The sequence below is a fragment of the Cygnus olor genome, chromosome 21, assembly GCF_009769625.2.
Source record: "Cygnus olor isolate bCygOlo1 chromosome 21, bCygOlo1.pri.v2, whole genome shotgun sequence".
In the NCBI taxonomy this organism is placed as follows: domain Eukaryota; kingdom Metazoa; phylum Chordata; class Aves; order Anseriformes; family Anatidae; genus Cygnus; species Cygnus olor.
In genome coordinates, this window is record NC_049189.1 from 4,552,751 (window position 1) to 4,576,841 (window position 24,091).

Consider the following 24,091-nt stretch of genomic DNA (forward strand, 5'->3'; position numbering starts at 1 on the left):
TTTCTCTAACTCCCAATTAATCCAGGCTCCACAGTGTTAATAGACATTTAGCTTTCATAGCAGGAAGATAATTAATTTGAAATGTAATTCAAGGGGAACATTGGAAAGCTGTATTTTCCACTTTCTCACTGATTTATATATCAACTCTTTATTATAAATCTTCTGACCCCGGTTTAAAGGCAAGAAATCATTTGTGGGGAGCTGGGGAGCACACAGGTAACAAAGCACAAATATTCTCAAGAAACTGGATTTCCTCCAGGTTCTGAATCTCAAATCACGCTGTTACACAACACATTAACTTTTCTCAATGTATCCTTCTCAACATGTTACTCAGGACTCCAAGATTGGAAGTCTTCCACAAGGGTAGAGCACAGTTACCATTTGGCAGGTTAACAATATAATAAATCAGTAAGAAACAAGAGAAGCTGTTAAAAACTGTATTTCCCCCCAACAGTTACATTTTTCAGTGAAAAGACTGAACAACATAAACACTTCACTTTTCTCCTTGAAAAGACTCAACAGCTCAGAAATGCCATAGATACACACGGAGGATGCACGTGAGCTTGACAACGACAGGCCACCACAATCCACCCCATTCATCCAGCCAGCAGCCAGAAACACACCTATTCCCTTCAATTAACCCTTGAAGGGTTGCCCCATTTGCACTAAATTAAGATTAAAGTGCCTCTTAGGCAACGAGGTCAAGATTTAAGGAATCATTTGGGCTTGTTCCTGGTTTATTTTAATAAAGTAGCTTCTTATCCAGCCCCAACCAACAGGGGCAATGACACTTTCACATTGAACTTCACAAAGCCGCAAATGAATGAAAAGGAACTTTTTCATAAATAGACATACAGGTTTTCTCATTTCATATTTATTTGCTCAAGATAATCTCCCTGCTCATGCTCACAAGTCCATTCTTCCTTTTGCACACATTCCATGGTTTCTTTCAAGCTTTTTCCCCGCTTTGAGACCGTAACAGCATCTTGTCGTCAGAACTTCTTGCCATGAAAAATGGTCATGTTGTCACAGCCAGATTCTGTAATCGTTACTCCAAATAATTAACAACCACATGAAAAGAGCCAAGAACAGGTAAATGAATGGAGTTCTGCTTTAATAGGCTTTGAAACATCTTAAAGTCAGTGCAACCACAGGAAAATCTAGAAGTATTGTAAAAACCACCTGCACACACTGGAGAAAATGAAGTGCTAGGTTTTTGGCAGCAGTGCTAGAAATTCTAGGCTTCTGATATTTTATGTGCAGATTCCTGAACAGTCAGTGCAATTCGGGAATTTCACGGCAGGTTTTTGAGTTTGTAAATGCATCTGCTTGAAGGCCCTGGAACTACCAACAGAGTAAACCTGAATGTCACCTGTACACTCACTATCAGACAGCTTAACGCATTGCTGCTGCCTCTTGGGACCAGTGCCTAGAGAAAATAGTATTAGCCTAGGATCCAGATAATTTCCAACTCACCAAGCGGTTTCAGGGAACCAAACTGCATACAATTTTTTTCAAGTGACTAGGAACTTAGCTTATTAAAGCCCCGTGAAACTCGGATTTAAGTTAACGATCAATAATTTTCCCTTGTATGAGAGCGAGTCTTGTGCAGCAATTAAAGGGTTAAAGTGGAACTATAGTTATTTTACACAAGTTCACATATTCTCTATACAAATTTGGCAAATTCATGTCACAGCCATAGATCTCATTCTTGCAATTCCTGCAAAATAACGACAGCTCCTCTGTCAGAAGCAAAGAGAGAAGCCACCTGAACGACCAGATTGACCAGGAGTTCGTAGTACAGCCCACACAGAAGCACAGAACAGCTGGTAATCTCCGTGTTCCAGCTGAAACAGGTAGACTTACTGAACTAAATATGCTTTCAACACATGCTCCCAAAAGAGCTTGAGGCCACAGAGCAGATGAGTATGGAAAAACTGATGGCATCAGAGACACTGCAGCCAAGAGGAAATTAAAAACGTGATTTCAAAGCCAATCAAAAACAAACAAAAAACAACAACAAAAAAGCAAGCATGTATACGTGTATAGATGTAATAAATATCGCAAAGCACATTTGTTTTTTCCCCAAGTAAGGATAAAGTAATAACCAATGCACCAAAACATCAGCTTTCTGCAATGAAAGTGTCGATGTCAGCAAAACACCTGCAAGCCAACTGAAGAAAGCATTTGCATCGTCAACCAATCACACTTTGCTTCCAGTTCTACATAGCCAAATCAAACCCTCTTCAAATTCACAAGTTTGACCTAAATAAGCACCACAGCATGAAAAGCTTCTTTAGAAGTAGGATGTCAAGAGACTTACTTTAAAACATAAGAGAGAAAAGGTTTTCATTGGTCAAGTTTAAAAAATTGTCTTCCTTTAGCCAATCAGTCTGTCCCTTTGAGCCAATCGAAAATACACCTTTAGGTTTGTCCTTAATTAACACAGCCCAGCTGAGTAGCAACAACTTATAAGAATAGATGGCTGTGAGATGCATTCTGAGGGTTGGGCAAAAGGAAACAGAATTATAAAGGAGAAGGACTACCACGGAAAAATTAGGGTGGGCAAAGGAACTTATTAATGCTCAGCCATCGTCCTCTATCTTCAGGAATCTCACTGTCCTCTCCAGTTCTGTGTTGTTCAGGTATCCTGTAGTTACTGTCTTCTGTCTTCTGTCTCTGATCTGGAAAATGCCATCACGACATCCTCAGCACCTGTAATAATGACAGCAAAATGTGTGCCATGATTATAGAATCATAAAGGTTGCAAAAGCCCTCCAGTATCATCTGGTGCAACCATCCCCTTACTACCAATGTCATCCGCTAAACCAAATCAACAGGAAAGTAAAAAGAGCATAGAGAGAATAAAAGTTTGTTTTTGATTATTTTTCTGGGACTGGAACTTAAAGCAGACTACACATTTCAACAGCAGATTTAAACTTTTTTTCTTTTTTTTGCAAGACTACAGAAATCAGTTTGTTTATAGAGAAAACCAAGAATTCCTTGCTCCCAAATATTGTTAAGAAGACAGACTTGATAGAAAATCACAAGATTGTCACCACAGGCATTTAGAGATAATCTTCTTCTGGTTTCATTGCTGCGTAAATTCTTACACTGCATAGGAAACTCATAGAGCTTCCACCTGAAGTATGAGGAACTCAACTGTTCGACAAAAATTGTACTGCCTTGTGCATCGCCCTGTCCTTTTCAGTGACATCTAGATGTTTTTTACTGCCTTTTTTAACTTGTAAGAATAAAAATTGTGTTAATAGGCCAACTGAAAGGCTTTTGCATTTTCTTCACTGGAAATTGTTTAAGCACCTTTTATGAACTAACACATACTGCAAGCATTCCATTCTGTAGTAGAAATACAGTATTTTCTTCCCAACTGAAACCTTCCATTTGCCCAGAGAACAGATACAGCTTTGCTAAGTAATGGTTTTATCCCTACACTAAAGAAATCTTTCCAGAAGAATTCAGACTTTCTTCGTTCATTTTTTTTTCCAATTGAGGCTATCAACTGTGTATAATTACCACCAAAACTCACCTCCCCTAAATACAGAAAGATGCTATTACCTTCCTGTGAACCACCTCCAAGTCTTTACAGACTTGGGTGGTCTTTTGAGTGGGCCTTTACAGTAGAAAGTCCTGAATGGCTGAAGAATCATACCTGATAAAGGCTTGTAAAGAGCCTTCCATCCTAAGGTCTCATTCTTCAAAAGATACCTTGAGATATTCAGGAAAAAAATCACCTCTCTGGACTTCCTAAATATAGAGCACAGCCTAACAGGCACTTCAAGAGAAATGTCTTCAGGACAATAGGGAAATAAAAATACATCATACAGTAGTGTCAAAGCAGTGATTTAAATCAGTATCTCTAGTCTAGACACGAACTGGAAAACAACCCTGAAGGGCTGAATGCAATATTTTAAATTTCTGGTAAAAATTTGATCCCTGAGAAAGTTAGATAAAAGTAAATGCTTGCTTTCATCTGTACATCCTGTAACAGCATTTAACTGATTAGAAAAATATGATGACACATGCAGTCACCATTTATATAATTTCTAAAAATTATTTACTCTGTTGAAATGATCTTAGACACTTCAGTGCAACAGATGACTGAAAATGACCATTTTGGCCTTCATTAATTAATTTGGCCTGCTTGGGATAATTTTGCTTAATCAGATTTCCTTCAAAGCCTCTATTAAAGGATTAGACAACAAAGTAGGAAATGCCAAAAGTAACACTGACTGCCTGTGCCATTCAGATAACTGATCAGCTTTACAGAAATTTTTTTTTTTTTTTTTTTTACAGAAAGAAATCTTTTACTGAGGTTTAGAAAGTTCAGATTCAGCTTGGATTGAGCATCAGCGCGTAAAACTCTCCAGAGGCTTTCACTTGAGGCATATCAAGCAGCAGATTTCAGTTTTGTGCCCCAAGGAACTTTGCCTATAGACCTGCACACAAGGTAAAAGAAAGAGGACTAACCAAAATTCCTCACCTGTTATGACTGCATGAACATCAGCCGAAATTTCAGTTATCTGATTTGCTCTTTAGTTGCAATACGGAAGGAAAAGTGACAAAAAACATGGAGGAAGAGAAGGCTGTTAATTCCCCTTGCTAATGTCCTTAAAAACTAAATCAATGCTTATGAAATGCAACTACATTTATTTTTATACACTTCACAATTTATATGTTTTATGTACTCACAGGAGGAAATACTAAGGACCAAGCAGTAATTTGTTTTTCTTACGCAGGACCCACATTTTATAGAAGTACATCAAAACCTGCTCTGATGTTCCCTCTTGCCAACATTCAGAAGCCCTGCGGTCTTCTCCCTTTTCATCTCCTCCACAAACTGTTTTTTCCTTGATCAAAACATAAATGATATATAATGCTGGAACCCAGCTCAGAATTAGCAAGTTACCATGTTGATTTTTTTTCTTAAACGTGCATAAATATAACAACTACCAGCCTCTACAGAAAGAGGGATTTTACTCGTAAGGAGCCTGCAGAAACAAACACGTGCCAAAAAGAAGGAGTAACAATAGTTAAAAGCACTAGCAAAGCCAGTGCACATGAAGAACAACCTATGCCTCTGCATTTTGCACGAGTCCTCCTCCAGAGCCGGGGAGGCTTTGCAGCAGCTTTGCTGTGCGAGCCACGAGCAGCTGGAGCAGCCTGGCAACAGCGAAATCACAGGCAACGTCACAGCACCGAGATGAGTGGGATTACTTAACAGATGTTGATTGTTTTTCTGAGGTCTCCCCTCTCCACAGGCTGAATATGAAAAAAATACTTACAAGTATTCTTGTAAGTTTGGTGTGGAAAAGGAAATTTCATTCTCTATTAATGGTGCAATCCCACAAGCCTGCTGGTCGGTGTTTCTGCCTGCTCTGAGCAATTTCAGCTTTCAGCGCTGCTCCTGTGCGGCGGGCAAGCAGCAGTTTAAAGCACATGATGAGCAGAAATAGCCTTCGGCAAAGGACGCCGGGAATTCTGCCGTTCATTTGGGCTTTCACAACCAAAACAGTTATCACTGAAGAGGAAGGTCCCACTTAGCTAGCTCCTGCTCTCCTTTTCTAGGCCCGCGTGGCACTGCCTCAATACCAGTGTCACTGGTGGAAGGAACTGGTAACTTGCCTTTTGCCTGGACTATGAACAGAAGAGAAGGGAACAGAAGAAACACAGCTTGCAAATACAACCAGAAAACAGGGAAAAAAAAGAAAAATTATATTCTATTTGGAGGAAAAAAAGCAAGAGTACAGTAAAGAATACGGTGTAAAAGTATGGAAAATGCTTGAATATCCGTAATACTTCCGCATTATTACTATGTGCATCCTAAATGATGATCAGTGGATGAAGAAAGAGTCTGAAATTCCAGGTTTCAGTCTTTCACAGCCAAAGCTAACAACAAAGTAGAAACTTTAGTACTCCTGCTTTGTCACCAATGTAATCATAACTACAGTTTTAAAGTTATCTGAATTTGTCAACAAAACATCTAGTGTTTTTTATTATTATTTTTTAAGTATATCATCATCAGAAAGCATGCTCCCTCTCCGATTTCTTCAGTACTTCATAACATTATTTCCCATATAGCACTTTTAACTTAAGTTGGACAATCAGTGCAAGAACCAAAGAGGGTAAAAGATTTGTTAAGGAAAGATCGTGAACTGTATTTAAAGGATAATCATTGGGCTGAAAGGGAGGTTACTAGTGCACTTCATCAATGATTGGCCTTTGTACCAAGTTTAGTTGCTACTTTCGTAAGTTATGCTGGAACACAAGAGTAGCCACATAGTAATGAAATTTCACAGCAGTTCAACATTAAAAAGTTCAGCCAAAACACCAGGGAGCAGCAAAACAATATACAGGCATGAACAGGAGAACAGTGAAGGCCAGAAGTGACTATAGGGCTTTAGCTATTCATTTTAGAAGGAAAGAAAAGAAGATTAACATTAAAAGTGACATATTCCTATGTCCCATGGTACAGTTTTAAACAAGATCAGTAAAGGATGGATTTTATACACAACTCTAGCAGTGTTACTTCCTGCTCCCTCCTCGGTTCCTTTTGCTATTTTAACAGAAGGTTAGCACTGTTTTCATTTGCAGGAATTACATGCAAGCTAACATTTAAATGCAATTGCCTGAGGCTCTTTCAAGAAGACAATTTGATCTATCAAATAAAAGATAATACACCACCTTCAAGGTAGACAAGTAAGTGGGTGGGTAACCCCCAGGGCACAACACCCAACCGAATACCACTCATCTTGCAATAAAGATTCAAGCCAATGCTGATTTCTTTTATTCCCACATTAAAGATCCAATTTTATACTTAAGGAGTTGATGCATTACTACAAAGAGGTAGACATCCTTTCTCCAAATAATGGCAGCCGCATGGATAGTTCTTGCAGGCTACCAAATCTGACACTACCATGAAGTCATGGAGCACAGGAGCAAGAAATTTACACCAAACCCAGTGGTTTTCAGATGATGTCAATCCAGTCACTTCTAACACGTGCCACTACCTTCTGGCTATTCCATCTCATGGCCTTACTTTATATTCACTAACAAAGGAGTTCATTATTCAGCATTTCTCTTTTATTCAAGAGCACCATGGCTCTTGACAGATATGAAAAGCAGTATCGTTTCGCAGATCTGGGACCAGTTTGTTCAAGGGACTTGCAAAGAGGAAAGGTATCTCCATGTCCATAGGGTGAGTAGATAATCATAAAACACCACCACCACAACGCCTTGAATGGCAGTAAGTTCTATGATTCGTAGAGGAGCACCAGGGATGTTGAAAGAGACAGAAAATGTCAATTTTCTAAGAACTCCAGGATGGCCTTCTTTGTTGTGCCTCCGTTTTTGCAAAAATGAAGCAGCAATGACATTAAACAGTCTGAACCAAATTACTGTTGTCAAAACACCAAATTCAGATGTTTTTGGCATAAAAAAAAGGGGGGGGGAAGGGGAAGGGGAAGGAGAAGGGATGTTTTTCGGGTAGGTTTCTGTACTATGCTTCAAGCCTCTGGATGAACAGAGGAAGGCTCGCAGTACAAGAACCATCACAAAAGCCTTACCACATATCTGGTGAAAACAGCCAATTAAACAAAACCGAAAATATACTTTCAGGTGAAGCATGATATTGAGGGGGAAGGTCCCCAAAATAAATACATACCTGGAGACTTGACAGGAGACAGAGGCAGCAAAAACAATAGAAAGAGAGAAGAAATATTGTACTAGTAAAACGATGCCTCAGTTCCCTAAACTTATTTCTTAGAGTTTGGGGTTCACTCTACCAATCTGGAATTTCAGGACTAGGTGTGATTTTGCCTCAAAGCGCCATGTAATCTCTGGCTACTCACTTTATCTTCCCTACAACAAAATGTTGCCTTTAATACAGATGTTGATGTTCTAGCAGAAGAGCGTTGTCAAGCATTTTCAGTTCCTCAAAGAGAAGGTGCTGTAAGATTGAGAAGCATCTACCTAGTGATATTTCAATGACCTGAAAACAGAACAAAAAAATTATCTGCTGAATAATAATTTTCAGCACAGTCTGCAACTGAAAGGGATACCCTCGTGACTACTTCTAACCTTCCAGGGGCCGCTTACAGTAAATCATTATTTCTGAAGATACCTTGTAGCAAAAAAAAAAAATCCTTGGTGACATTTGTCTAGAAAAAGTTCATCCACATTTCTCAGCACAAAAGCAGGTTTTGCTCAAATCCAGTCCTGCAACCCAAGCTATAAATGAAACCAATCTAGCAAGTCTGCTCATTAAGCAATTGCACAGCCGCTTTTACTCCTGTGCAAACACAAACATTTCCAGAGAATGGAGCAGGGGTTTCTATGAAGTGAAAGGAAAGCAGGGATTAAAGTACTAATGAATAAGGCTTCTGCAGCAGTCTCACTTGGCTCTCATAACGGATGTTTTCTTTCTAATCAAGTAAAAAATTGAAAAAGCAGAGCACAGGTTATAAAGTTAAGCTGCACATTGCCAAAAGTCTGCAATTAAGACAATAGGACTGTGAACCGTGTTTACTTTCAGCACATCCTCCACTGAGCTTTGCACTTCCAGTAATTAATTTATTGAACAATGAGGAAGGTACACGTACACCTGACCTAACACATTCTATACATACAACATCTCCCTCCCCAAGTTTCCCTTTTCTGGACACACATTTCTACACTGAAATAGAGACTTGCATATACTCAATAAAATGTTTCCCGTCTACCTACAGGGGCAAAGCATTGATTGCCACAAACTTTCAGACACAAAAATCCTTTTCCCACTTCTTTCACCTTATACTTTCGCACCTTTATCCTTCCTGAAAGTTGACAATATTTAACTTGTACCTAATGCTTTCCACAACAAGTACTCACCTACAGGGACATCAAGGCAGTAGGGTACAAGGTGGGTTCGAAACACACTGCCTTAACACAGAGCAAAATGTTACCTGTAACTGCTATTTCCTAGTGTCTCAGGAATGATGAATAGATACACAGAACTGTCTTGTTTGTAGCCACCTGCAAAATTAATAAACCTGAAAAGCTTTTGGAGATCAGAAGGTTAAACTTGTTGTGAGTGTTGAAAGGATGCCAAACTGAAAAAACAATAAAAATCTTTACTTTCCTCAAGATCTTTACATACACACTTCTTCAATCACTTTCCAGCAACTATCTTCTAAACATTAACTTTTCTTTGAAATTCCCAGTCTTAATATCCTAGTTTGGCATTCTAAAAATACAACGTGCACTGCTGAGAAAAGGAACACATTAAGACAAGCATGGTGTTTAAAAAAAGAAAAACCATCCCTACACTGAGAAGAGCTCTGAAATCTCAATTTCTCCACCAGTATTTGATACTTCATGGCTGCAGTCTGCCTCTTAGCTCCACAAGCAGCCTAGATTTGTTTTCAATACCCTACCATCCAGAGAATGTGTCTCACCGAGCTGAGGCGTGCGTTTGCATCTCAGCTTTGCCCTCCCCAAGGGACCAGCTTTTTCTTCAAGAACCAGCATGACACTCCTGTTGCTATAGGAACAACAGAGCTGTAATCACCAAGGTCTTGCTATAATTCACATATCATGCTTACTAGCTGCATAGCTTCCATTTTCAGATACACCACAGAGCAGGGACTTAAGACAGCCAAGTGCTAGCCTACCATTTAGAAATTTAAGTAACTGGGAAGCAGGAAATATGGTGTTGTGATTTTTTATTTTTTTTTAGGTGATGCTTCTGTGCATATAACTTCCTGAGAGGCGTTTTGCTTGTGTCAAAAATATTTAAGAAAGCCTCAATTTCATCACTTCAAGCTCAAGAAACCTAATGAGTCTAAGCTGCGTTAGCTCTTGCTGCAATGCAGGGAAGAGCACTAATATGCAATATCTCAAAACAGCTCATGATCACATCCCCCCTTTAGAACAGACACTATTTGAAGAGGGATGGCTTTGGGTTCCTCAGTTATTCTTGGGGCTATGAAAAAAAAAACAAAAAAAACACAGATGTCAGCTAAAAAATGCTCCTTAAGAAAAATGCGATATATTTTGCACTTTAACAAGATTGCAGCAATGATCCAAAGATAAAATGTTTATAAAATAACATTAATAACACGGTACAAAGGTTTAGACTAATACTAAACTTAAGCATTAAATACTTCAGTCTAGTTTTTTAAACTTTTGTTCAGACCTTCCTGCGTTAGTGAGATCTCATCCCCTCTGCTAGCAGTGTACCTTTTGATGGGTAATCAAGTATTTCATTTATCAGATAAGCCTCATAATTGCTATGGATGCAACATGGCCAGATCCCTTAAAGAAGAGAATGGGTGAGCAGGCCAAGTATTAATAAAACCAGTCAAAATATCAAGCTATGAACTGACTCCAGACATCTAAATTGTCCAAACGTTCCTTGTTCTTGGTGAACTGTAGTCCAGATTAAGGAAACAGCAACTCAAGAGAGGCATATCAAAGGCAACACACCAAAAGGCCAAGCACTTCCTAAGATTCTGGAATACCCTAAAAAGAAAGGGCAAATAGAGTTGGAGTAAAAAGACAATTATGTTATGACAGGGATACATGTTCTGGGTATTCAAGATGCCTTCACAGATCTGTTGCTCTAATATAAGCTGTGCCTCTGAAAGTGAGGGGTATAGAAGACATACTAGATAGAACCTATTTCAATTTACTATCTGCTGGAACACAGTAGAGAGCCCTGGACATTTGTTATTATTATCTGATTTACACAAATACATTTAGTAATGCAGTCAGACTAACTCTGAGCTCCCTGCCAGGAAATCAAGGTTCAGTTCAACAGGACACCATGTAGGTGCTTCAGGAGTGAAGTTGCTCCAAATGTATGTGTCAAATATAAAAGGAGATCTGCAAATAATCCTAGAACAATGATTTTGTATTTCTAAACTAACAAACTTCTTCTGAAAGCAAAACAGGAAACAAAAAGCTAAGAATTTAATTTCCCCTCTTTCTAGAAAACTAAACACAAACTGAAGGGGAGTCAGACTACAAGCTTGCTTTAAAAATAACACATTCTAAGGTGCTTTTTGATGAAAATTAGAGATTAAATTATATTGCTGAATCCTAATAAGGTAAGCATAGTACCATGGATACACTTTAAATGTCAGTGTTATTATTATTAAATAGTGGCTAAATGAAGGTTTATAGCACAATTACTTGAATTCAGCAGGGACAAGCACAAACTTGTTTCCTCAGTGCACTGTCACATAGCTGCAAATATATATTGGACGCACAGGTTGCAGACTGATTCCCTGTGGTCAGACAAATAGACTCAACTAAGGAGTTAACAGATCTTTATCAAAAAAACTTAGTAAGGAACACCAGACAGTGACAAGGCTCAGCAGTCCTACCTCAGGTAATTACTGTGAGGCAACCTGCCAGCTGTTCTAGGACACTATTTCATGGAGGCACAACAAGGAAAAGCATAAAAATTGTAATGGGGACTGTAATGTACTTATGAAATCCTAAATCATCATCTATACTCTTCTTAACAACAACAAACTTTCTGCAATTGCGGGGCCAGACTACAGCATATATAAGTGATTCACGAAAAATTGCAGGTCTATACCGAAGCTTTTAGAACGCCATGAATGTCATTCCCTTTTGGGGAAAGAAATGAGAGTATGAAATCAGCTTTCTGCCTTGTGTGTGCCCGCTAGAGAAAAATGGCTCTGAAGTCTGGGACAAATTAGGCTGAGAGCAATTCGTGCTTTTATTGGAAAAAAAAAGGACTGTGAAATCTGCTAGTCTACCAAGTCTTTGCAACTAACTCCTTAAATAACACACCTCTTATTTGTTGTGTAAGGCAAACCGCATAAAGACTAAAAGCCTCTGAAGGAGACTCAATGAGAACATTAAAAAAAAGTAGGGAAGAAAATTCCTCTAAGGAATCTTGAAGGACACAAAACATTTAAGTTCCTCAAGTGTTTGGACTTGGGACAGGGTTTTTCAGTGCAAGATAATGCCATCTAGTGGAGATGGAATCTCCCTTAAGATGGCAAATCTGATACCCGTGGCATTTTTATCCTCTGGTTTTGGTACTTTAATGATCTACCCTTCATGCTTCACCAACACTAGGAGACAGCAAAAGGTACTGACAGCTGGTAATGGTCACTGCTGGGTTTCTTTATTAAGAAATGACACATAACATTTCTTAATAAAGTAAAATCACAGAAGAAAAAGAGCAAAGAGCAACATTATCATAGCTGACTATTACAAATCTGCAGAGGTTTTCTGAGGATCAAAGTCCTGAGCAACAAATTACAGTTGCTCATGCCTTTACAGCATACTACAGCTCCATCCTTCTCCAGAGGAAATGGTATTTGGCTAGGTTTTCTCATTTCAATTTGTTCTTCATGATATGCTTTCATTAATTTGGAGAGACAACATGTCTGAATATGAAAAGGACCAACATCTTTTCCCGCTTTTCTAAATAGTTAAGTATATTCTTTCTTTGTTCTATTTTCTTCTACCAAGAAAAATCTTAATGGTCAGGACAACAGCTTCACTATAATTTAGGAGAATTGAAGGTGGATCGTATGGTCAAATCACACAGGAAAGACAGCAGCGCCTCAGATCAGATCAAAGCGAGCAACAACAGGGAGGACTTGACTTCCCTATGGAAAAAGTCTAAAGAATCTTCAAGGACTTTAAGAAAATGCTGACAGGGAAATCATTTAGCATCTGTTCAACTATGGAACAAAGACAACTTTTTGAACAATGCATAAAGCTCTTAGATTTCCTGCGTTGCATCATTAGGGAGTCTAGAAGCAGAATAAATAACTGTTGGTCTCTCTTTTGACTACATTTAAGTCAAATTTTTTTTCAGCTGCAAGTTTCTGACCCTTATCTGGAAGGGCACCCTTTGGGTTTCTTACTTTTCATATCATCTTGACAAATTGAAAGCAATCAGAAACAGTACTTTGGGCTTTCTTTACAACACTAGGCCAGGGATTTTTAAGCACTCCAACATTATTAGAATTAAGTTTCCAAAGCTCTTTGTAAAGTAAGAAAATAGTTTGTTAATTTCACAAATGATAAAAGCAGACAGCTTAGACAGGAAAGTTAGATTAAGCTGTATTGGAGCACAGCTGCACAAAGTATCAGTGTCCTCTGGCTGGACTTCTGTTTTTATTATCTCTTCTTTGCCAAAGTTCAGACAATTCAGCATACACTTTTATTATGAGAAATGTAACTATTTTAGGGATAAAGCTGACAAATGCCAACTGCTTAAGACAGCACGACAGTAACTGTCTGGTAACTAAGGCAGTCATTCTTAACTGAATATGTCGTCTTCAGTTTTTGACGAGAAACTGGCAAATTTTCTCTTTAGACTGGCAGAAAAGTTTAACAATTCTGAGCCAAAATACACAGGTGTATCTATCTCCACCAGTCCCCCAGCTATGTGAGGAATGAACACACAGTCTTAAAACTGAAGAGCAAGTCTGTACAGGTCGTGTTTCTAATGGTTTTCTAAATGTCTCAGATCTATATTAAATTTCTGTTCAACTCAGTTCTTTCTGGCATAAGAGACTAGCAATTTTCCTTCAAAACCAAATCCCACATTATAAATGTGGTCTGGCAGGAAGCCTACGAAGGGGAAAAAATATTCAGAAATAAACATTCAGGTTCAGAACATATTTGTAGCTTCAGAATACCACCACACAATTGTTTTCCACGGCTTCTGTAAGGAATTCACAAAAATACTACCTACTTCATTCCACTAATGGGAACCTGAAGGAAACAAATTAAAATAATACAGTATGGCAATTAATTAAAACAGTGTACTAAATAATTCAGCATTTACCAGAACAAGTATGGAAGTTCTACTGCGACAGTTATCTCTGGCTGTACTTTATCTCAAAGGTATTGTATTATTTTAGTATGAACTAGATTTTTATTTTTATTTTTTTTACTGTCAGAATTTGTGTGCCACATACATTAAGCAGATTTGATTGTGAAGTTATTTCATTTCCACCACCCTTGTTTGGGAATTGAGTTGTGCAAATTAAAGAAATGCTATGGGAAACAAATTCCTCTTGTTGCTAAACTTTCTCTGAAATGGGGCCATTACAGCACTGTAAGAATAAGTACAAAAATTCAGATGAAAGTTGACTTAGGCAGAGGACCCATACTGAATACAGTAAGACACTCAGAATCAGAGGGGCCTAGGCATGCCTGAGTTTAAGTTCACCTATAGCAAAAAAAATCAATGAGGTTAGAATTCATTTATATTTATCAAATACATTGAGAAGTGATATACATTAATTCATTTCACAAGATTTTGGCCAAAAATGTTTTGAGCTATCATGGAGAATAATGCCCTTCATCCTAAGTAATCTTAGGTATATCCAAGACTTACTTTATCTGACAAAATAAAACCACCTGTTAAGAAAAATAGGAACCTAAATTTAGTATTTTCTGAGACTGTTTCTCACTAATTAAACAAAATGCAAACAAATCCGGTACTCACCCTGATCAATTGAGTGTTGAGGAAGCTGGCTAAGTTGGCTATTCACTACACCTGCATATGTGCGCAAGAACTCCTCTTCACTAGCAGTCAGCTGGAAATGTACAAAGAGTCAGTCAGCAAAACTAAAATGAAGAAACACTGACGATATCATCTCTGACTCCCCAGTAAGAAATGTCACAGTTGTCTCTATTCTACTCTTCAACAGTTTAAGCTGCTATTTGTACAAATTATAATACCAGCAAGCAATAACAGCAGCAAACTGGTACATCATGCATTCATGGAGAGATTCAAAGCCACTTTAAAACAGATGCCTTATTCTCCTGGTTTCACAATAATGAAAAACTTTGGCTTATATAGAGTAATAATCAGGTGTTCAGATGCAGTTTCAGGCATCACAAGCCTCATAACTTTTTTTGCAAAAAAATCAATTGTATTTAACCACAGGTGATGGTTAAATCAATGATGGCTAAAACAATTCAGCAATAAAACCAGACCATCACCTGCCCATCTCAGTCAGCACAATCCCAGTTGCTATGAAATTATATTTGGAAAGCTATAAAACATGGGCTGTGACAGTTTATGACATCTTACATTTGATCCCATCTTCCTCAGCATGAGCAGGACTCTCACTTTCTGCTGAATGTACATCTCCTCCGGACTCTTTCCGGGGACGCCCTCACGGTTCATTCCCCTCCTGCCAGCTCCTGGATTTCCTGAAGGCATGATAAGATCAGAAAACAACAAACCGAAACAGGTAATGGGGTATAATAGGAACAATAATAAAGTTTAATTCTTAAACCATCTATTTTTCACCAGCAGGCAGAACAGTAAGTAGCCTGAAATAGTGAGGAACCACAAGCTTTATCAGAAAACCCCTTAAAAATCTGAATAGCTAAACTGGGCCTTACTCAACCCAAAGATTCAAAGAGTCTGATATTAAAATCACTAGTACCTCATCATCTGTTGTTACATTACTGCATGAGTAGAAAAAGAGAAACCTAACTAGATGAAAGAATTACCCTGACAGAAAAGCCTGTGTTTTTGTTTTATTCCCCTGTAAATAACCACAGCCAACACGAAAACAGGATGCAGAATGTACAACCATCGAGCTTACACTGGAGAAAAAAAAAGCTGGATGAAATCTTAAGTCCTTTTCTTTTATAATAAAAAAGCCACTTCACATTTTATAAAAGTTTTTAACAGTTCGTATAATGGTTGTAGAGAGAAAAAAGAGTTAAGAGGAACAGGGAAGGAGTACAGCTTAGCAACCTTTCTCACATCGCTTAAGTTGAAGTTTCGCTTTTCTATTTTAATTAAGAATAGTAACATCAGAGAATAAACAGACTAAACAGTCAAGTAAATTCTTGATGGTATAACATCATTGTAATTTATTGCCTGAGTATCCAATAATTCTTCAAAGTCCACGATACTATGTTTACCGAGACAAAGTAAAAGTGTTCAGGAATAACCTTCAACTGCTACTAATAAATATGTTCCAAGATGATTTTTAAGTCAACAACAGTAAAAATCTTAACTGCAAATTTAGGAAATAATAACGCTTCAAATAATACATTGATACAGCAGCATAATAAACTAAATAAACCTATTACAAGTACTGTATGTTGGAGAAACATAACCCCTGCTAAGGAATCCCTGGATGGAAGTGTAAAGCAGCTACTCTTCCACAATGCACAGCTCAGAGAATTGGCTCCAGAATCATCCTCCAATTAGTTTTCATTCACACAACTGGGTCTGGTCCTATATAAATCTATAAATCTGATTTCTTAAATCTTAGTAACGAAGGGAATACTTGAGATATGAGATATGCTTAGTGAAGACTGTACCACAGCAGGTCCAAACACCACTCTTTTCCATGTAATGTTCTCCTGTAGTCATTACCAACCTCTCCCCCCACTTTATCATCACTATTATTTTTAAGGGAAAGTAATCTGGGTGTGGAAACAGTTTAAAATTACACACAGGCCCTCCTGAATGAGTCAGAAATAATGCAAACTTAAGTAGCAGCTGCAGGGATAGGCTTTACCACCCACATTACTTAGCATGAAGACAGCAGAGTCGAGAAAGCTCTATCACCAGTCTTGTCTGAAGAAGTTCCCACTGGGAAGATTTGCATTGTACCCATTCGGTAGAGATGGTTGGGCTCAAAAACTTGTAGCCTGTAAATTTGCAAGGTGATGATTATTTTATTTTTTGCTATAATCAGCAAACTGCTTTCTGAAGGGGGAATAAAGTGATCTCATAATTTTGTACATCAACTCTGACGTAAGTAGATTGGATTAGGTTCCTAGGAGTGCAATCCTCAGTGCAATTTGTGAGTGGTAACAAGTGATGTCAACAGTAAGCTAATGAACCAAGTAAGACAGTGAGCAGGAGATGTTATGTCTATCCTGAGACAGATGAAACAATAACCATTAAATCAAGATACCAAACAAGTTTGAAAGGTTGAAAATGTGTGACTGGTCCTTCATGTTGAACTGATACATACTACTATTTTATCTCCTTAATATTGTTACTTGAAGCAGGAAGGTGCTGTATTAGTAGCCAAAGAAATCAATTTAGAAGAGAACAAACAACATAACAGGACTGTCCTGTACACATTTTTGCCTCATTTCTTCATCTGCATAGTCCCCTCTCAAATACACAATACATTTATGTCATCAAGTCCAACTTACTTTTTTCTCCACTCTCCTACAGACAGATAGCTCTCTTTATGCACTTATCACCCTGCCCTGCTCCTTCCCAAAAAAGGCATTGAATTCTTCCTCATTTTCTACTTACTGTCAATAGAGAAATTCTATTTGTGTAATATGTCTTACAGTACTGTTTTGATCTGCTAGATTATGCCAATACATGCTGTTCCAGCATTTCCAAATTGCACCAATCTATCACTCTACAAAACACTCAGAGCAGCAAGGTTTAATAATATCACACCTAATGGGCCTGTGTGATGGGACAATTTAATCTGTTAGAACTTAATTAGTCCTGCAGCAGTAGAAAAAAAATAATTACAATTTCTACATTAGAAAATCATAAAGAAAAAGATACAATGTTCTTAGGAGTAATCACAATATTTTGTCATATCCACGTTTGGAAATGCATGGATATCTTGACTGGTCTGACTTACAGCATCAAATGCCACAAATAAGGAGGTTATTAAAAAAAATTAATCTGAGTTTATCATATTTGTATTTTTTCCTCAATTCTTTTATGTGGTTCTTCCTACAAATATACTCTATAATGATACCTGACATAACTTCTCACTGCTTTAGCTTTCATAGAAGTCTGCTCAGACAAATGGGCACATCTCTCCTTCCAAATGGATCCAACGGTTCTGTTAAGAAACGCAATCAGCAAAGTCTGGAAACAAAGACTGATAGGGCAACGATTGGAGCAGCCAGAGACAGCAAATAAGTGCTTCGAAGTAGTTTAAAAGTGCATGACTTTATACTTCTAAAGAAACTGGATGAAAAATCATGTTTACAGAAAGAGAACTCGATAACACTGTATAAGAGGTCTTTTCACAGTCTCAAGGCCTCCATCAGCATGTCATGTATTGCACTGAGAAAAAAAAAAAAGCTCTTTCTGAAGCTGAAGTGTCTTGTTTTTTCCTTTCTCCAGGAAAAAAACAAAACCAAGACACCTGAAACGTGGTAACACACCTATGATTTAAGAATGGAAGTTATATGGAATATCAACCAATAGGTGGCACTATCCACAAGCTCCAAGAAAATGCCGCTGCTGCTTCCATGCCAGCTGGGGAGATCCACACATTTCAGCATCCCATTCATTACACATCAGATGATTTGAGAGATTGACAGTCAATCATATATAGTTATTCATTGTTTTCCAGTATAATAGTCTTCCAGTTGCTTATTAACTTATCAAACTTTTAAAAAGGGATGATGAAATATTCCTATTTAAACCTGGTTCTTCCGAAGCAAACTTCAACCAAGATGGATTCATCATGAAGCTACCTATTTAACAGGAAGGATTAAAAAATACTAAAATCTACCCATTCGGTGAATACCTCACAGTGGTAGTAGCAACATGGGGTGAAAACATGCAGCATGATTCAAAAGCTACAAAAATATATGTATAAAGAGGCTAAATTAAGATTACAGCACAACAGTACTCTGCTCTTCATACACCGCATAATTATTTTGGGTGAATTTCAGCTACCACAGCTTTTCCTACTTGACATTCAAGTAGAAACAAAAGTCTTAAGTCAATATTGAGACTGAAAACTTTAAACCTACCTCTGTCCCTGTTACATAAAGCTTTTATGAAGAATCATAGAAGAATCATATCCTTTAGGATGACAAATAATACCCACCATATGTATCATATAATTACACCAGTAAATTTCCACAACCACTTACAAAGCTAGTCTATTCTCAGAAGTCAGCACAATCCATCTCTACAAACGAAGGACTGGAAAGTCTTATTGAAGTACTTAGCCAATTCGCTTTCTCAAGAAAGTGACATTAATATGCTATACATAATGAAATGTTACTTACCAGAATTTCTCTAAACCTACAACTCTTTCTGGTACATATATGAAGAAAGCTCCCCCACCGTCCCAAACAAGTAAAATATTGAGAGATTTCCCTGCCAACATACCTGCTTCTAAAAACCTCAGATGATCAGATAATCCGTGTGTTCAGTCCCGATTAATGGTCAGATTTGGAAAAAACAGGATGGGGAAACTGCCCTGTGAAAAGAAAATGAGCAAAGCATTACAGAAATACATACAGAAAAGCCGAGAACCAGAAAAAAAAAAAAACTCTATTCAGTATGTTTTGAATCACAGACTGTTTTATATCTTGGTCTAGCCAAAATTCATAAAAGCGTAGGCTAGTCTGGAGTTTGTAGATCCTTTTTATTCTTAAAGAGTAAGTTTTCTTAAAGGTCAAGCCATTCTACATCTGCAAGATTTACACCCTGTCCATACCAATGACATTCCCAATCACTTGAGAATGGAATGCATTCAGCTTTGCATTCTTTAAGAAGCTTTCAGCATAAACCCCAGCTCCCTGGAAAAGCCAATAAAAGTAGGGACATGTAATTTCTTCTAGATTAAAAAAAAAACAGGCGTAGCTTACCAAAGATTTGAGGAAAACTAGGGAGAAATGGAAGGCATGGTGACTTTGACCAAAATTATTGTTTTCAGCTATGCATATGTTATCTGAATATAGCAATTACAAAGACTGGCAATTAAATGCTGGGCTATAAAATTCTTTTGCTCAGAACGTTTCAGACCAACCTCACTGTTCAGTCCCCAATGTCAAACAGTTACATGTGTTATTTTAGACTTGTGACATATTTCTGAACATATTTCACAATTTACATTGGGCACATGGGCTTGGTAAGAGTTTACAACTCGTACTGCCATCACATTAGTCTGCAAGACAAGCTGTTCAAGCTCACAAATGAAGTGGTAGTTCAGGTCCTTTTACGTGCAATGAAATAGTAAGGGCCTGCTACTTAGGACAGCATCACAGCTAGAACTATGTAATAATTACCATAAGCTGCTATATTTAATTAAGAACTTCTGATTAGGGAAGATACACATACCTGCACCATTCGTTAACTTATCAAACACACTCTCTTTTTTTAAAATAAAGTCAGTAAGTGAAGGCGAATCTAGACTAATCCAGTTTCTTTCATGGCTGTTCACGGCGACCCAATGCAGACGCCTTTACTAGCAGAAAAACAAGGACTGAGTAGCTAGGGCTACTCATCCATTCTGTACAACAGGTTTATCAGAAAAAGGCTGAATTCAAGGTACATGCTAGCTTCACCCATATGTTCTCAACTGTGGCTCTTACTAAGCAGCGCTGCAGCAGCTGAGCTTTATCATGGGCTTAAAAGAATTCATTTCATTTCTCCAGAGGAGAAAAATTACCTCCTCTATTTAAGCTATACCTCGCTAATTAGTTCCCACTGTTCTTGCCCTCTAAATATGCAACGCAGTCCCAGGAAAGATTATCTACAGACAACAGGACCATTTACAGGATCTAATTGCTGCTCTCATTTCTGTAGACCTCAAAGAACCCACACAGACTGTACAAACACTCACCACACACCTGTGAGAGCTCCTTCCTAAAGGAAAAAAAGATCAGCACACAGGTACTAACCACTTCTGAGATGCATTTAGGTCCTACTGACAGTTACAAAGTATTTATGGCTACCAGCAGAATTCCCAATCCTCCCCTAAATTGCTAAGAATAGTCATTATGCATTTATGTTATATTTAACACCAAACACAAATTAAAAGAGAAAGATCAAATGTTTTCCTGACCCTATAAATTCAGGGGAATTCAGCTGAGAACTGAAACATACTCTATACACGTCATTTTCATGACCAGCTAGAAGGCTTCAATTGCATAGTCTCACTTACAAACAATAGCAGCCCCTTTCCACGTCAGCAGCGGTACTAAAAACATGCTGCCTCTGTCAGATCCACACAGTTGCTCCCAGCTGAACTCACCTCACCATCGTCACAGCAAATAAATGGATAGATCATCGAGCTTGCACACCGTACCTCGAAAAAATCTCTGCTAAACTGCAGGGCAAATCTTCTGAACATGCATATTTACTGCTAAAGGCTTCCAAATGCCTGGAGTAAATGATATAAATCAGGTTTCATCACTTTTTCTTGAAGGTGTGAGGACAAAACAAAAGGCCTGGTGACCAGTCCAAAGCCACACATTCTACCTCCTTGTTCCCAGCTATGACAACCATCAGCTCACACGTCCAGCGCTTTCCATTATACATCAACACTTCCACGTTCATCCCCAACAAACCCTAAGAAATAGGATCTAAAAATATTTCGCAACTATGTATTTTAGGGGTGGGAGGGAAGAACTGCAAAATATGAGAAAGAGTTTAGCAAGACAGCTGAAGGACAGCTGAATCATCACCAGGATGAGTTATGCTCACAGCCTTGAAAGCCCCAATGGACCTGTGTGCTAACACAGTGAGCCATCCCAAAAGCACTTTTCAGCTCAGGTTAATTCTTTGGCTCTTAGAATTTTACCATCTCTAAATTCTGCCAATTCGTTGCTCACCTGTACCCACCTTCTGCTCCTGCAAAGTCATTGCTTATTTTGCCTCTGCTCAATTTTTTGTCCCTCTGTCTACACAAATGGTGACTGCTTCGTGCAGCTTGTGAGTGCTGCAGGACATGGGGAGGTTGGCATCACTTCATCGTCGCACAAGCCTCTCAACAATTGTACAGGTGCTAAAAACAGCTGCTTGGGCTAGTCACACCGATCAGGACTTCCATCACGGAAAGTAAGACGCAGATTTTCTCCTGGTTCAGAGATTCTGCTGAAGCCCAGCTACACACTGTGTACTCCCACACACGTGAGAAAGCATAACCAAACACCTTTCACTTAAGGTGTCACTGGAATACAAGAACATAAAACCATTTTTCAGACTTCCAATCAAAATTCTTCCAGCCCCAATGGGCTTACATTCCCAGGCAAAGACTTCAGAACAGATAAAACCATGCGAGGTCCTTCACCATGGAAATGAAATAACTTTACTGCGCACGAAGTCTCCAGTTTCATTCCATGCTTGTCCTTCTCTCCTAAATAATTCTATCTCCTTACAATGCTGTATGCTTGGGTCAGAGTACTTTTTAACATACAAAAGTCTTACCAGCAGTGAAGCAATGTTTACAAGCTCAGAGTAGTCCATGCAGGAGCTGGCAAGAGGTGGAAGTCTTAGGCTCTATCACTTAACTCACGATGCTGCCCCAACCAAAGAGATAAACGAGTTTTTAAGCTAAAACATAAGGCATAATAATCAAACAGAAACATGGTTTAAAATATGTATGTCACTGAATTACAACAGCTTAAGGAAATGGAACAGGCACCAGGACGCAGCATGCCGAGTGAAGGATGCTGGCGGCTGAACGGCAGCTGATCAGCAAAGAGGAAAACCAACCAGCAACTAATTTGGCATGTCCTATAAATCAAACTTTTATCAAAGAACCACTGAATCCTACTGTAATAGGAAAAACACAGAATTAATGTGTTTTCCTATTCTTGTCAAATACATTATGTTGCATACAAGAAACAATCCCACAACATTTTGATCTGTCTTTTCAGCACAAAAAGCCAGACAGGGAGATAGAAAAATACAAACAGTTATGTACTGAAGGGATTTCCACAGCATTAACCGAACTTCGCTGGAAGGATGCTCATTTAAGAGAACAAATGGGATATGGGCCTAGAAGAATTTGAATCTAAAAAGAAACACAGTTGTTATCTCCCAGTTAAAAACGGAAAGATTTAACTGAATTAATAACGATTTGTGCGTAAACTTTTTGAGAATAAAGAGGTAGAACCCAAGGATATTCATAAGCCCAGTTACACATCCATTGATATTCCTTGGTCTAAGCAAAGTATTTCTGAATATTGTCAAATTCCCAGTGATCATACCTAAATTACTAGTGCTGAAAGAAGAGGTACCAAAAGCTGGTGAAGCCATACAGGATGCCCTGTTCTATCACGGCTGGAACTGGTCTCTCCAGGTATGGGTGAGACAGTTTCGCAAGGTCAACAGGAATGTTTTGAGCTGCCAATACCTTGTCTATCTTGCAGCTAAGCACAGTTGTACTTCCCAGTGCCATTATTTAATGCCTCTCTCATGAAAAAGACTCAGCTGTGCAATTCAAAAGCATAGCTTTTTTTTTTTTTTGGCTGAAATAATTGTATCTTTCACTAAACTGTGTTAAAAGACCAAATCCTACAAGTTTGTCCTGCTGCATCCAACTCTGCAAAACAGACATAATTGGGTCACCTCATTTTTCCTTGTTTGGCACACATAGGGAACGAAACTTGGGCCTCATGTATTATTAATATGATTCACAAGACAGAATAATAAATGAGGAGGTTCCGTATATTACAGCCAAAGCTGCCAGCCCAGCTTTACCAGAGCACAAATCTGGGTTTAAAAACGTTGTCTCCCTTTCTCGAGCAGTAAACGCGGGTCAGTAAGCAAATGGAAAAGCTGCCCTGTTCTTCAGCACTTCATTCCTTGCTCTGCCTGCAGAAGGGCTGGGCGAGGATCACTGGAATGCTTTCTGCTTTGCAAGGCCCAACATGTGGACTGGGCAGAGCCAAGCACGTCTGACATCCCTGCTCCAGTCCCCGTTTGCCTGCCTACCAAACTGATCTGTGGGGTAGTGGAAAAAGTGCGTGCAATGCTGTCCCCTGTGCAAAAGGAAGGGCAAGTATCACCTTCTTCATGCAAAAAGTTGCACTTCCTAGCAAGGTAGCAAGATAGGGATGTGAGTAAAATGGACTTACTTTGGAAGCAGATGTATGTATGTCTGAAAACAGTTGGGCTACTTCACAAGAACGCTGCCAAGGTAGAAGAGGATTAAATACTTTTTAACTTTTCCGCTAATGGAAATGATGCTCAACTACCTTTCCACATTGCTAAGTTGAAAAGTCAATCGCGAAAAGAAAATCCCTCCCAAAAGTGAAAGAAAAGACCACACCAGGTTTCCCTTCAATTACTACCCTGCACACAACAGTCCAGTACGAAGTG

The 24,091-nt window shown here is 38.5% G+C and overlaps 1 protein-coding gene across 3 annotated transcripts; it reads right to left on the reverse strand.

The window, feature by feature from the left end:
- Positions 1-858: 858 nt before the first annotated feature.
- CTNNBIP1 (catenin beta interacting protein 1) lies at positions 859-19,238 on the reverse strand. 3 transcript variants are annotated; one of them, XM_040533474.1, is made up of 5 exons: positions 19,148-19,238; positions 15,098-15,219; positions 14,507-14,597; positions 8,961-9,030; positions 859-2,715 (listed from the first exon to the last, which is right to left on the reverse strand). In XM_040533474.1, exons 2-5 carry the CDS (start codon positions 15,191-15,193, stop codon positions 2,709-2,711), a joined length of 264 nt encoding a protein of 87 aa, XP_040389408.1. In that variant the 5' UTR covers positions 15,194-15,219; positions 19,148-19,238; the 3' UTR covers positions 859-2,708. The 3 variants fall into 3 exon arrangements, with proteins under 3 accessions (XP_040389408.1, XP_040389406.1, XP_040389407.1); XM_040533472.1 differs by lacking the exon at positions 19,148-19,238 and adding an exon at positions 17,772-17,857; XM_040533473.1 differs by lacking the exons at positions 8,961-9,030; positions 19,148-19,238.
- Between the last annotated feature and the right edge of the window lie 4,853 nt (positions 19,239-24,091).